Below are 13659 nucleotides of genomic sequence, written 5' to 3'. Positions count from 1 at the left end.
CGCTTAATACCTATCAGTCTGCCTGACAGATTCTTTGTGCTTATTTAGTTTAAAAAACTGTTTACTCTGTATCTTAAGTTTATACTGAACCTAACAAAATTAGTCAGAAACAAGAAATAAAGACATTACATTTTATTTCTGGACTTTAGAATCTGTCTCTTGCTAGTGAATGTATTAAAAATCCACAAGGAAACTATTTAAATGCCCAAATGAGTTTTTATATCTTATAGGTCTTATAGGAAGATGAGAGCTTTGATTATTAAAACCCACATTAAAGTCTCATGACAAGTTTAGCAAAGTTACAATTGTACTCTAGACCCTAGATAACTAATTTTTATATAGAGGAAAAAATTATCAAGAAAATCATATTTTCATGGCATCACAGTGATGGCCCCTCTATGTATGTCTTTCTCAGATTATATCATCATGTAGTTCTCTGAGTAATTCTGAGCTCTGTCTTCCTTTCCTCCCAGTGTGCCCTGGCTGCTGACCAAGTGCTGCTCACTCAGAAGGAACTGGAGATGGAGGAGCTAAGGAATCAGGTGCAGGTGATGGCGCAGGAGAACAAAGGGCACGCGGTGTCTTTGAAAGAAGCCCAGAAAGTGAATAGATTGCAGGTAGGGCTGGGCTCACAGAGTCTGTAGCACAGCGTCCGGGTGGACGGAGAGCATCTTAAACCATAGACTGGTGCTTTCCCAAGGGGCGTTTCCTGTGGATAGCTGTGGACACTGGCAACTGAATTATTTTTTAAACCCTAAATCTTAAGGGGAAACCATTTTTGTTGTTAACCTGGCGTGTGTTTCACAGACAAAGAAAATACCTGTGGATTTGATTTACAAATTATGCATTAATTATAGTTTCTCCAGCCTCTTTCATTCACTTTTGTCAAATTACTAGGCAATGAGTGTTACGGACTGCAAGGCAGGACTGGTGGTGTGGGGCAGTGGTAAACAGCTTACCTGGTATGTGCAAGACCGTGGGCTCAGTCTCTCGTGACATTCTCTCTCTCTGTGTCTTTTCTCAAATCCCAAAGCAATTAGAAGGTAATCATAAAAGTTTAAACTTTTATAATTCACAAGGTTAACCTCTTAAACTACATGAATGATTTGCTCTTTGATTTTAGTTAAGTCTTTGAAATTCTCTGTCTTGGAATTCATATAAGTAACACAGATATGCCTGTATATTTAAAATTTTTTGTCCAAGGCCAATTGTAGTGGCTCATACCTTTAACCCCAGCACTCAGGAGGCAGAGGCAAATGATCTCTGTGATTTAGAGTCCAGCCTGGTCTACACAGGGAGTTCTAGGCCATCTGGGGTTACATAATGTGACCCTGTCTCAAAAACAAAACACAATATTTTGCTCAGACTAGGATCCTGCAATATTTTTTTTAAAGATTTACTTACTGTGTATACAATGTTCCTCCTGCATGTGCACCTCTATGCCAGAAGAGGGCGTCAGACCTCATCACAGATGGTTGTGAGCCATCATGTGGTTGCTGGGAATTGAACTCAGGACCTCTGGAAGAACAGTCAGTGTTCTTAACCTCTGAGCAATCTCTCCAGCCCAGGTCCTGCAATATTTCTTCTGTTTTTATTTTTCCCTTTTAATTTCAGACCTTGCATTTTGACCCATTTTAAGTTGATTTTTGTATAGAAGACACTAAAGTCCAGTTTCTTTATTCTCTGTATGAATATCCAATTTCTTGAGCACAATTTCTTGAAAATACTGTCTTTTCTCCACTGTATTTTTACTGTATATATAAGTTAGGGTTCTAAGGCTGTGACAAAACACCATGGCTAAAAAGTAAATTGGGGGAGGAAAGGGTTTATTTGGCTTAACATTTTCATATTGCCATTTAACATCAAAGAAACTGAGACAGAAACTCAAACAGGGCAGGAACCTGGGAGGCAGGAGCTGATGCAGAAGCCATGGAGGGGTGCTGCTTACTGGCTTGTTCATTGTGGCTTGCTTAGTCTGTTTTCTTATCGAACCCAGGATCACCAGCCTAGAGGTGACACCACCTACAATGGGCAGGCCCTCCTCCATTAATCAAGGTAGCTCTTACATCTTGTTAACCCATTTCTATTAATCTGTGTATCACCAGAAGGCTGTAGTCTACCAGTAAGGTTCCAGTTCTGTCTCCTTCGGCAGCTACATGGCATCTCCTTGACTCTGTCTACTCTCTCTATATATATCTCTATTCAGATTTCGCACCTTACTATATTCTGCCTTGCCATAGGCCAAAGTAGATTTGCTAACCAATGGTAATAAAATATATTCACAGCATACAGAGGGGAATCCCACATCACCAAAATGCTGGGGTCTTCTGCTGTAACTGGGCTGCACTTTCACCAGTATCCTCTCATAAGCTTTCTCCCTGCCTCAACTTCTCTGCATGACCCCTTCTGTTCTGGGGTTTCAACTTCCACTGAGGCTACATCATCACCAATGACTTCTCCTGGCCTCTTACAGTGCCAACTCTCAACTTCATTTCTTTAAAACCAGCACTACCTTGGTTATTCTTAATAATACCAAAGTTTGGCTTCCAGTATGAGGTACAACCTTGGTCCCCTCTGACACACAGCTTCTGTGTGGTGACTCTGAGGAAATGCTTCTCAGAAGATTTTTGCTCAACAATTGATGCTGGTCTTTTCTGAATCACCACTAATTTCTTAGCTCCAGCTAACCAACATCGGTTGTTACAGTAACGTAAAGGTTCCACTTCAGTTGTGCTGGTCTCTTGTTACACAGCTGACCAGAGTGACAGAATTTTAATTCAAAATAGAAAAAGCCCATGATAGAGTATTGACTTTTCCCTCTGAAACTTCATAAGCCAGGCCTCCATTGTCTGCATTGTTCTGACCACTCAATGGCTTTTCTAGCCCAAAATTCAAAGTCCTTCCACAATCCTCCCCAAAACATGGTCAGGTCTGTCACAGCAACACCCCACTCCTGGTTCTAACTTCTGTCCTAATAGGTTATCTGTTGCTGAAGACAAAACATTATGACCAAAAACCAAATTGGAGAGGAAAAGGTTTATTTGGCTTAATACTTCTATGTTGTTCATCATCAAAGGAAGTTGGTACAGGAACTCAGACAGGCAGGAACCTGGAGGCAGGAGCTGACCCAGAGGCCATTGTTCAATTTTACCAATAAAGACTTGGGAACCAGATGCTGGGGTGAAAGCCTGCTAGCTCAGAAAAACAGAGAAAGCACCCAACTGACCTTCCTCTCCCTAAAGCCTCTCCTCTCTCCTGCCATCTCAAACAAGTCTCCTGAAACTCAGTGTCTCTTCCCCTTACTCTATATGTTTTTTTCTTAATCATCCTATGTTCACTTTCTGTCAACTGATTGGTTGCTCTGCCTCTTGACCTATGGTTGACTTTATTTAATCATGTTTATAATATTCAAGCAGAAAGCTTTTGGATTAAAGGTATGTGCTAGGGTTGATTCTACAACAGGCCATGGAGGCTCGCTTCTCATGACTTGCTCAGTTTACCTTCTTATAGAACCCAGGACCACCAACCCAGAGATGGCACCATATACAGTGTTCTGGTCTCTTCTCCATCAATCACTAATTTTTTGTTTATCTTTTGCCTTTGTTTTTCAAGACAAGGAGTTTCTGTGTAGCCCAGCTGTTCCGGAACTCACTCCAGTTCCGGGACAGTAAACCAGGATGGCCTCAAACTCAGAGATCCACCTGCCTCTGCCTCCTAAGAACTGGGATTAAAGGAGTGCACCACCACCACCTGGCTGCTGTCAGTCACTAATTAAAAAAATGACCAGCAGCCCAATGTTATAGGGCATTTTCTCAGTTGAGTTTCCCTCCTGAAAGATAACTCTAGCTTGTGTCAAGCTGACATAGGACTAGTCAGCACACTGTCTTTGTCAAAAATCAGTTGACTGTAAATACTCGGATGTAAGAACTCTGTTTCATTGTTCTGTGTAACATACACACCACATAGTTTAAATAAACAGACATTCTGTGTTTTAATGCATGTGGCATGCTGTTTGGATTTGGTTATATAGTCTTTGTAGTCCTGTGCAGGTTTGGGTTGGCCCTTTCTCCAGCCTTCCCTTTCCCCAATCTCTGTACCCTCATCCCATCTCAGTTTTCAACCCCTGATATTGCTCCCTCGACTTCATAGCAGATGGTTTTTGCTCTTCCCACCCACATGAAAAACTCACTTTCTTGTCCACCTCTAATGGACTGTTCTTGCTACCTGGGCTGTGCAAGTATTTACTCCAACTGGAACGTGGAAGTCTGGAGGTTTTGAAGTTAGGATCCACATATAAGACTGTCAACAGAGAGAATTGCCTGTTCCCCCACATTCTTGCCACCATTGTTGCCCTTTTATTTTCTTCTACATTTATTTATGCTCCCTTCCCTGCCCCATACATGCAGTGCATTTATGTACATGTGCCACCGTGTACTTCTGGAGGTCAGAGGATACTTTACTGGAGTTGATTTTCTCCTCCCACCATGTGGGCCATGGGAAGCACATTAGGATTGGCAACAAACATTCTTAACTTAATAACCACCTTCCCATCACTTTGGGTTTTCAATAGCCATTGTGACTAGGGTAAGATGTTAGCTAAAAGTAATTTTAGTTTTCCCTTTCTAGATGAGTCATGTGAACCACTTTAAAAGTCTTGACTAGCCATTTGTATTCCTTTGAGAACTCGCTGTTTAGATCCGTGGTTCTGTTTTTAAGGAATGTTTAGTTTTAGCTTCTCTGTGTATTCTGGATATAGTTCTCTGTCAGATATGTAGTTGGCAAAGATTTTCCCCATTTTGTAGACCGCCTCTCCACTTGGTTGACAGTTTCCTTAGCTTTACAGAAGCGTTTTAATTTCATGAGAGCCCACTTGCTGATTGTTGTCCTATTTCTTGAGTGGCTGGAGTCTAACTTAGAAACTCCTTATCTGTACTGTGGCTGCAATACGCCTCCCACCTTCTCTTTTGCCAGCGTCAGTGTTTGCAAGTTTTATATTAAGGCCCTTGATCCGTCTGGAGTTGCTTTTTGCGGAGGGTGAGCAATGAGGATCCAGTTTAATTCTTCTCCATATCGACATCCAGTTTTCCAACATTTGTTGAAGGGGCTGTTTTTTTTCAACAGTGGGGTTTGTTGCTGTTGTTTTTTTTGGGGGGGGGGTGGAGTTGTTTGCTTTAACATCTCTCTCAAAAGTCAGTTGGATCACTGACTGTGCGGATACTACTTCGTTCTTTGTTACTATGCTCTGTTTTATAACTGAAACCAGGCGTGACACTTAATCATGTATGTATTCTTTTTGCTCAGAATCTTTGGCTCTCTAGGTCTTTTGTGATTCCATATGAATTTTAGGACTGTTTTCTAGTTCTGTGAAGAAGTAAGATGGACATTTTCCGAATGTTAATTATTCCAGCCCTTGCCCTGAGAAGTTTTGCCATCTTTTAATGTCTTCCTCAGTTATTTCTTTGGATTTTAAAGTTTTCCCTGTAGATGTCATTCACCCCTGGTCTAGGCTCATTCCGAGGTATTTTGTGGAAATAATTAGCGAGATCCACAAGAGCCCTGAAGAAAAGAGAACAAGGTTTTATTTATTTGGGGAAAAAACTCACAATAAGAGTAGAGAGCCTCTGTCCTCTGTGGGCCCTGGAAGTTGTGAACAGAACTCTGACCACAACTCAAGGGAGAGTGAGCGTGCTTTTTGTCTGCACTTACAGTGCCTCAGACCGCGCTCTGATGGGCTGATACCCAGAAGGCTGTTGGCTGAGTGAATTCCCACAACAGTATTTTACTTTGGTTTCAGGCTGTTGTGAGGAGTGTTTCTTAGTGTACCTGTCATAGGTGGACTGGAGAGCTAGTGTTTTTTCCTGCTGATTGTGCCACTTTGATGCTTGTCAGCACTGAGATTTTCTGCTGGAGTCCTTAGACTCATGGAGATCACCAGCCAGTGAGGACACTTAGACTTCTTTGTTTTCCATTATTGTTGTCTTTTGAGACAGGGTCTCATTTTGTAGCCCTGGCAAGCTTGGACCTGGATTTGTAGGACACACTAGCCTCACACTCACAGAGATCTGCCTCCTGAGTCTCGGCTCCTTACATTCATGTTTCTTGTCTCAGTATTCTAACTAAGACTTTAAATAACACTGTAGTGGCATTTCACTTGTATTTTAATAAATAAAGCTTGCCTGAAGATCAGAGAGTAAAACAGCTCCACTGGTCAGCCACACAGGCTAGGCAGTGGTGGTGCGTGCCTGTAATCCCAGTAGCCACACTAGTTGGCCTTAGAGGGCAGGCACTGGTGGTGCATGCCTTTAATCCCAGAACTGGAGAGGAATATAAAATGGGAAGAGACCTCAACTCAGTTTCCATCTGAGGATTCCTGGAGGCAGGATCGTCATTTCGGACTGAGGTAGAGATTAAGAGCCTCGGCTGGCTGCTTTGCTTTTCTGATCTTCAGGTTGAGCCCCAATATCTATCTCCGGATTTTTATTATTCATGCTACATAGCATATTGAATAACAGTGGGAAAAGTATACCTGCTCATCTTGTTCTAGTTTTTAGTTGGAGTACTTGAGTTTGTCTTCATTTACCATGGTGTTTGCTGTGAGTTTGTCACATACTGCCTCTATTATACAGAGATATGATTCCCCTCATCCCTAGTCTGTCTAGGGTCTTTATCATGAAAGGATCTTTTGGGATGATCATGTGATTTCTGACCTTGAGGCTGTTTATAGTAGGCATTTTTTATAGTTTTTTTTTTTAGTTTTATTGCTCTAAGCTGTGTTGAACTATCTCTGCATTGCTAGAATGAAGCCAGTGTGATCAAGTGGATGTTCCTTTTCTGTGCTCTTGAATTGTTTGTGAACATTTTCTTGCGTGTTTTTGTCTGTGTTTGTGGTAGTTTGAAAAAAAATGCCCCAAAGGGCGTGGCACTATTAGGAGGTGTGGCTTTGCTGGGGTAGGCATGGTCTTGTTGGAGGAAGTGTGTCACTATGGGGGGTGGGCTTTGAGATCTCATATATGCTCAAGCCACACCCAGGATCTGGGACCACTTCTTGTTGCCTGCAGAAGATGTAGAACTCTCTGCTACCTCTCCAACATCAAGTCTGCCTGAAGTCTGCCGCGTCCTGCCCTGACGATAATGGATCTGAACTGTAAGCTGCCCAATTGGATGTTCCCTTTATAAGAATTGCGGTGGTCATGGTGTCTCTTCACAGCAGTAGAAACACTAATTAAGATAATAGTCATCAAGGAAATTACTTACAATTTTCATTTCATAAAAGACTCATTTTTATTTATGTATGTGGGAGTTATCTGCCTGCCTCTGTGAATTAAAGTCATGGGCTGCTCTGCCTGCCAAGAATAACAGCTTTTCATCTATGAACACAGTATATTCTTCCATTTATTTATATTTTGTTTCATCTTTTCCAAATAATTTACTTTGTATAAATATTAGACATATTTTGTTAGTTTTATTCTTGTTTTGTTTAGATGGCTTTTGTTCTTGAGACAGGACCTACTTTACTATGTAGCCCTGGCTGCTCTACAATGTACTGTGTAGACCAGGCTACTTTGGAACTCAGAGGTCTACCTGCCTCTGCCTTCTGAGTGCTGGCATTACAGATGTGACCCACCACACCTTGCTAGATTTATTAAGTACTTTTTAAAAATGTAGCTAACAAAAATTTCATCTTCCTGATTATTTATTGGTCTGTGGAACTGTGTTGATTGTCATATATTCATATATTCCGGCAATGTGATCCAGGGCCTCATGAATGCTAGGCCAGCACTCTGTACATTTATGTACAAATCCCCAGCTTCCTCTCTGCCTCTCTCCCTCCCTCTTCTGTGTGTATTTGCATGTGTGTGTTTGTGTTACTGGGAACTGGCTGAACCTATAGCCTCATACGTGATAGATAAACACTCTACTACTGAGCTATATTCTTCAATCTTCTTTTTACTTTTTATTTCATTAAATTATGTATTTTCTGTGTAGAGATGTCTTGTCTGCATGTATGTCTGCATACCAGAAGAGGTCATCAGACCCCAGGAGAGTACAGTTATATAGACAGTTGTTAGCTGCCATTTGGGCACTGGGGATGGAACGTGGGTCCTCTGAAGAGCAGCCACTGCTCTCAACCGCTGAGCCATCTCTCTAGCCCCTTACTTTTCATTTTGAGCTGTGACTTTTTTCTATCACCAAATGTTGATCTTGAACACTTAGAACCTGTCTCTTGTCTCACCTCCTATACCACCAGATCCAGCCGTCTCTGGTCCTTCCATTGTTTTTGAGACAGAATCTCACTCTGTAGCCATGGCTAACCTGAAACTTGCTGTGTAGACAGGCTGGCCTCTAACTCACAGGGATCTTCCTGCCTTTGCTTCTTAAGTGTTGGGATTAAAAGCATGAGCCACCACTCCCAGCCTTAATATTGAGAAGTTCAGTGATCCTACAAGGTAATTTTAAAATACGATTGTATCTTATTATTCTATATCAACATAATGAAATCTTAGTCATTTTCTCCCTATTTAAACTTCATAGTATATGTGAAGTTAAGATGAATGACATTTTTTTTTGTCTATTTTGCTTTTTGAGACCAGATCACACAGTGTGAGGCTGGCTTTGAACTTGTGATCCTGGTGCTTCCTTTTTTTCAGACCACATGCTCCACCACACCTAGCAGGCCGTTGCTTCAGTTGTTCGAGACTGGGTCTCACACTCATTACATAGTCAAGGATGACTCTGAACTTGTGCTTCCACTTCCCATATGTTGGGGTTATAGGTGTGAGCTATGGCACTGGGAGTGAATCCAGGCTTTGTAGGTTCTAGGAAAGTTCTGTCACTGAGCCGCCTCTCCAGCCTTGTCTGATAAGTTGTTGTTTACGTTTTTTGTTGTTGTTTTTGCTTTTAGGATAGGGTCTCATGCAACTATGGCTGACCTGAAATGTGCTCTGTAGATCAGGCTGTCCTCAGATTCACAGATAGCCAGCTGCCTCTACCTGCAGAGCACAGAGTCTAAAGGCAGGTGGCACCATGGTGCACTTTCTGTGCTTGGGAGACAAATATTGAAGTTAGAACTTTCTGCACTGACCATGCTCCAAACCCAGACTGTCCTCAGACCAGACACACATCCTGTCTATTCTGCCTTGGAGTTCCAAATCCTCTCTCGCCCAGGACTGTCAGGTCACTGTCTCCTGTCTCTAGGTGTTGGACTTCCTTTGTCAGATAAAGTTTCACTTTGCCCAATCCACCATTTTCTGTCTCCTTTGCTGTAATCTTCTGTGCTTAAAACAAACAAACAAACAAACTTGTGCTTCTCGGCTTTGTCTGGTACATCTTGTATTTCAGCTAGAAAGTTCAGACTTTTATAAAAATACCCAATTAAGTAGAACGCTTAGAATCACAGGGTCAAATTATCCAATCATAGTTAATGGAACATTATTATTCTGTAGTATTTGCATTTTCACCTATTTCTGCATAGTATTCAGTAATTTCTGTGGATGGGGATACAGCTCGATGGTAGGGTCCTTGCCTGGTTTGAAGAAGAAAAGATCCTTGGCTCTTAGAACAGTACTAGTTACTGATGGGCCCCAGAGGGAAGTGGTGAGGTGCCATTTAGGCAGTTGTGGCTTGGGCCAGTGTAACTTAGCTCTTTTTTTTTAAAATATTTATTTATTTATTTATTTATTTATTATGTATACAATATTCTGTCTGTATGCCTGAAGGCCAGAAGAGGGCGCCAGACCTCTTTACAGATGGTTGTGAGCCACCATGTGGTTGCTGGGAATTGAACTCAGGACCTTTGGAAGAGCAGGCAATGCTCTTAACCACTGAGCCATCTCTCCAGCCCTGTAACTTAGCTCTTATTCATGATTACACATATACTGAAGTTCTCTGCTTCTCAATGATCTCTTCTCCAAAGAAAGAAAAGATAATAGAACAGCAACTTCTTCTGGATCAGCTGGGTGAAGAACTAGCAAAGTTTAACCTGTCAATGACGTCTTCAGTTAAGGAAAATTGTGGCGATGGACCTGATGCCAGGATCTCTGAAAAGAGACCTCACACCGTCCCCTTTGGTAATTACTGGGGACACCGTGTTTACAGCCCTTCACGGCAGGACTCCAAGCAGGTGAGTTACATGTCAGCATTGGTTCTGCTGGGATCTTCAGGTTATTTAGACTATCTGAGTGTTTGTAGTCTCAGGAGGATTTCTCTACCTTTTGGTTTCATGGACACTTCTCTATGTAATTTTCCTCTTAAGTGCTGCTAAGATTAAAGATCGGTAAACAAGAGCACACCTGTGTAAGTTAGGGTGCTGAGTGATGGCGGCAGCCGTACCTGCTATGCATTTACAGACATGTGTTTTCAGACATGGCTAAGTTTGATAGTGTCACGATACTGTCCCTGTAACCTCTCAGGGTGAAATGAGGGTAGTTTCAGTGGTTTTGCTTGTTCATTTGTTTGCTTGCTTGTTTTATCTAATTTGTCTTTGTTTTTAACTTTTGTGTCATTCAACGTTATCAAGTTGACAGTCTGGATGGCAGAAACGTCACATGAAACTTAGTGTTAATGTTTGTAAAGATGTGGGTAGCAAATATATGTCTACACTTTTGCTGGGGAGCATGAACTGTGCCAGACAGTGGGATACTATCATGCTGCTCCAGCTTTGTTTTTGAATACTATTCTCCGTAAAACCATCACTGAAAACAGGAGAGAAAGAGCTGTCTAGGGTCTGAAAGGAAGCTGAGTATGTGACACATAACAGTACTGTGGAATTTGTTTGGATGTTTGCACAGAGTGTATTTTCAGTGACTGTCCCCTCACCAGTTCTTACCTAGATTCCCTTAAAACACTGTGAGTCCTAGGATAAGAGTTGGCTTAAACAATCACCTCTTTTGTTGTTGGGTGGGGTCACTTGCCAGGTCTGTTCCAATCCTCCTATATGCTCTCTGGATCAAGTGTTTGCCGGGTTCCGGACACGAAGCCAGATGCTCGTGAGCCACTTAGAAGATCAAGACGAAGTCATCCACTGCCAGTTTTCTGACAACAGTGATGGAGAGGAGTCGGAGGGCCCCGAGAAGCCTAGAGTGAGGTATGTTACGTAGAGACCCCATCAGCAGCCATTGCTGTAGCTGTTGGTGTTTGACTCACTGTGCTGTCTCCTCCATTTATAAAGCAGTGGGGAGTCTCTGCTAAATCAACTGTCTAAGAAATAGTGTTTGAACAGGCCAGTTTTTATTTATAAAAACATATTTACTTTATTGTGTTATGTGCGTTAGTGTTTTGCCTCCATGTATGTCTGTGTACCACCTGCCTGGTGCCCGAGGAGGCCAGAAGAGGGCTTCAGATTCCCTTGGACTGGAATTACAGATGGGTGCTAGCAGCTGTGTGGGTGCTGGGATTCAAGCTGGGTCCTCCACAAAAGCATCAAGGGCTCTCAACCTTTGAACCACTAGACTTAGGCATCCAGAAACTTTTTTAAAAAAAATGAAGCGATTTTTTAAAATATTTATTTATTATGTATACAATATTCTGTCTGTGTGTATGCCTGAAGGCCAGAATAGGGCACCAGACCTCATTACAGATGGTTGTGAGCCACCATGTGATTGCTGGGAATTGAACTTAGGACCTTTGGAAGAGCAGGCAATTCTCTTAACCGCTGAGCCATCTCTCCAGCCTGAAATTTTTCTTTTTTACTTTCTGGTATTCTGCTACAATGGCTGCAAACATTGCATCCAAGATGGAGGTGATCTCTCTATTTGAAAGAATATTGATAAAATCTGCTTGTTTCGTACAATTACCTTTTGGAGGAACTAAGTTGAAAGCCTAGGTTATGCTATCCAGGAAGTTGCCTTTAATTATAATCTTTTTTTAAATATTTATTTATTATGTATACAATATTCTGTCTGTATATATGCCTGTAGGCCAGGAGAGGGCGCCAGACTCCATTACAAATGGTTGTGAGCCACCATGTGGTTGCTGGGAATTGAACTCAGGACCTTTGGAAGAGCAGGCCATGCTCTTAACCTCTGAGCCATCTCTCCAGCCCCATAATCTTTTATAAACGTTCTTTTTCAGATCTAGAAGTCATTCATGGGTCAAAAAGCCAGGCTCTGCTTGCTCTCTTGTTGAGTTAAGTGAGAATCGGGATGAAACACAGAAGTCCTATCTGGGAAATGGAGGTAAGTGTCCTTCCCAGACTGCACAGGTGTGGTGGCGGATTTTAACACGGTCCTTTAGAATTTCTGTGCACTCAGAGCCGGCGAGTAGCAGAACTTCCTGTTAATTCCATATTCTCAGTCGTCCTTTGTCTTTTCAAGATATTTATTCCTTAATAATTTCTTAGGTTTGGTTTTTTTTTTGAGACAGGGTTTCTCTGTGGTTTTGGAGCCTGTCCTGGAACTAGCTCTTGTAGACCAGGCTGGTCTTGAACCTACAGAGATCCGCCTGTTAGGTTTGGTTTTTCGAGACAGGCTTTCTCTGTGTAACTCCGGCTGTCCTGGCACTCAGTCTGTAGACCAGGCTGGCCTTAAACTTAGAGGCCTCTGCTTCCAAGTACTGGGATTAAAGGTGTGTGCCACCACACCTGGCTCTCCTTAATTTTTTTAAAACATGGGTGTACTGTTGCACCTGAAGTCTCAGCACTTAATCCTCTGAGGCAGGAAGATTCAGAGTTTGAAGTAACCCTGGATTACTTAATGAGCCCCATCTCAAAAACAAAAAAGGTTTCTACCAACCACTTCTGGCTGGAGACAAATAAACTCTTCAGAACAGAAGTTTAAGTCTGGACTTGCTCTGATCTGCGTTGTACTGCTGACTACCCTGAAGTCACTGTAGGCAATCTGCTAGGAGTCCACTTGGCATCCTGCTAGTGATCCACCACGAAGCCTAATTAGTGCTGCAGCAATGCTTTAGAAAAAAGTGATGGAATTTTATACATTTTAAAATCAGTTATGCCCTGTGTGTGTATATATAAAAACAGTAATAATCAAAGAAAAAGAAACTGAATTTGAGAGGCAGTGACACAGGCATTGAAGGGATTAAAGGAAGGAAGGGGAAGGGGGAATATGTAATTATATTTTAATTAAATTTTTAAAAATGAGAAATTATGTAGCAAAAGTTCTACTAGGATTTAAAGCCACGTGTGTCTGTGTGTGGGCATGCACACATAAGCACACAGGATTTAAAGCCACGCGTGTCTGTGTGTGGGCATGCACACATAAGCACAAATGCCTGTAGAGATCAGAGTGTCGGATCCTCTGCAGCTGAAGTTACAGTGTGAGCTACCCAGTGCGGATGCCGGGAACCGAACCCAGGTCCTCTGCAGGAGCAGCATGTGCTCTTGACTTCTGAGCCATTCTCCAGCTAAGCTATTTTAACTTACCTCTTTATGAACTATAAGTGGGTTAATACACAAAAGTAAGATTATAGAGAATTTAACATGAAAAATGTCAAATTATGAAATGACATCTTTTAAAGAGCCTATGCTTATAATTCCTACCAAAATTAGATATGAATAAAACTAAGAAATAATAAAGATAAGATATGTGCTAGTCAAGTACCCATCCTTGAGTCATTTGTTACTTTCAGTCTGCAGCCACAAAAGAAACTTGGGTAGAATGTACATGAGTGTATACCTAGTTCCTTTCTTGAAAGGCTGTTTATGAA

The 13659-nt window shown here is 41.9% G+C and overlaps 1 protein-coding gene across 1 annotated transcript in view; it reads left to right on the top strand.

Annotated features, from left to right (window-relative positions):
- Nucleotides 1–13659, top strand: part of LOC121443901 (kinesin-like protein KIF27) — a 64874-nt gene that overhangs the window by 10575 nt on the left and 40640 nt on the right. Inside the window, exons 4-7 of the mRNA XM_041645657.1 lie at nt 474–617; nt 9914–10120; nt 10914–11083; nt 12070–12173. Of these exons, the coding sequence (XP_041501591.1) occupies nt 474–617; nt 9914–10120; nt 10914–11083; nt 12070–12173 (625 nt within the window). The remainder of the gene's footprint in view (nt 1–473; nt 618–9913; nt 10121–10913; nt 11084–12069; nt 12174–13659) is intronic.

The sequence above is a fragment of the Microtus oregoni genome, unplaced genomic scaffold (genome assembly GCF_018167655.1).
Source record: "Microtus oregoni isolate MIOR12 unplaced genomic scaffold, Mior012 000114F_ref0000099, whole genome shotgun sequence".
Lineage (NCBI taxonomy): Eukaryota > Metazoa > Chordata > Mammalia > Rodentia > Cricetidae > Microtus > Microtus oregoni.
The sequence above is the reverse complement of the archived record's forward strand: the minus strand, read 5'-3'. Positions and strand labels throughout refer to the sequence as shown.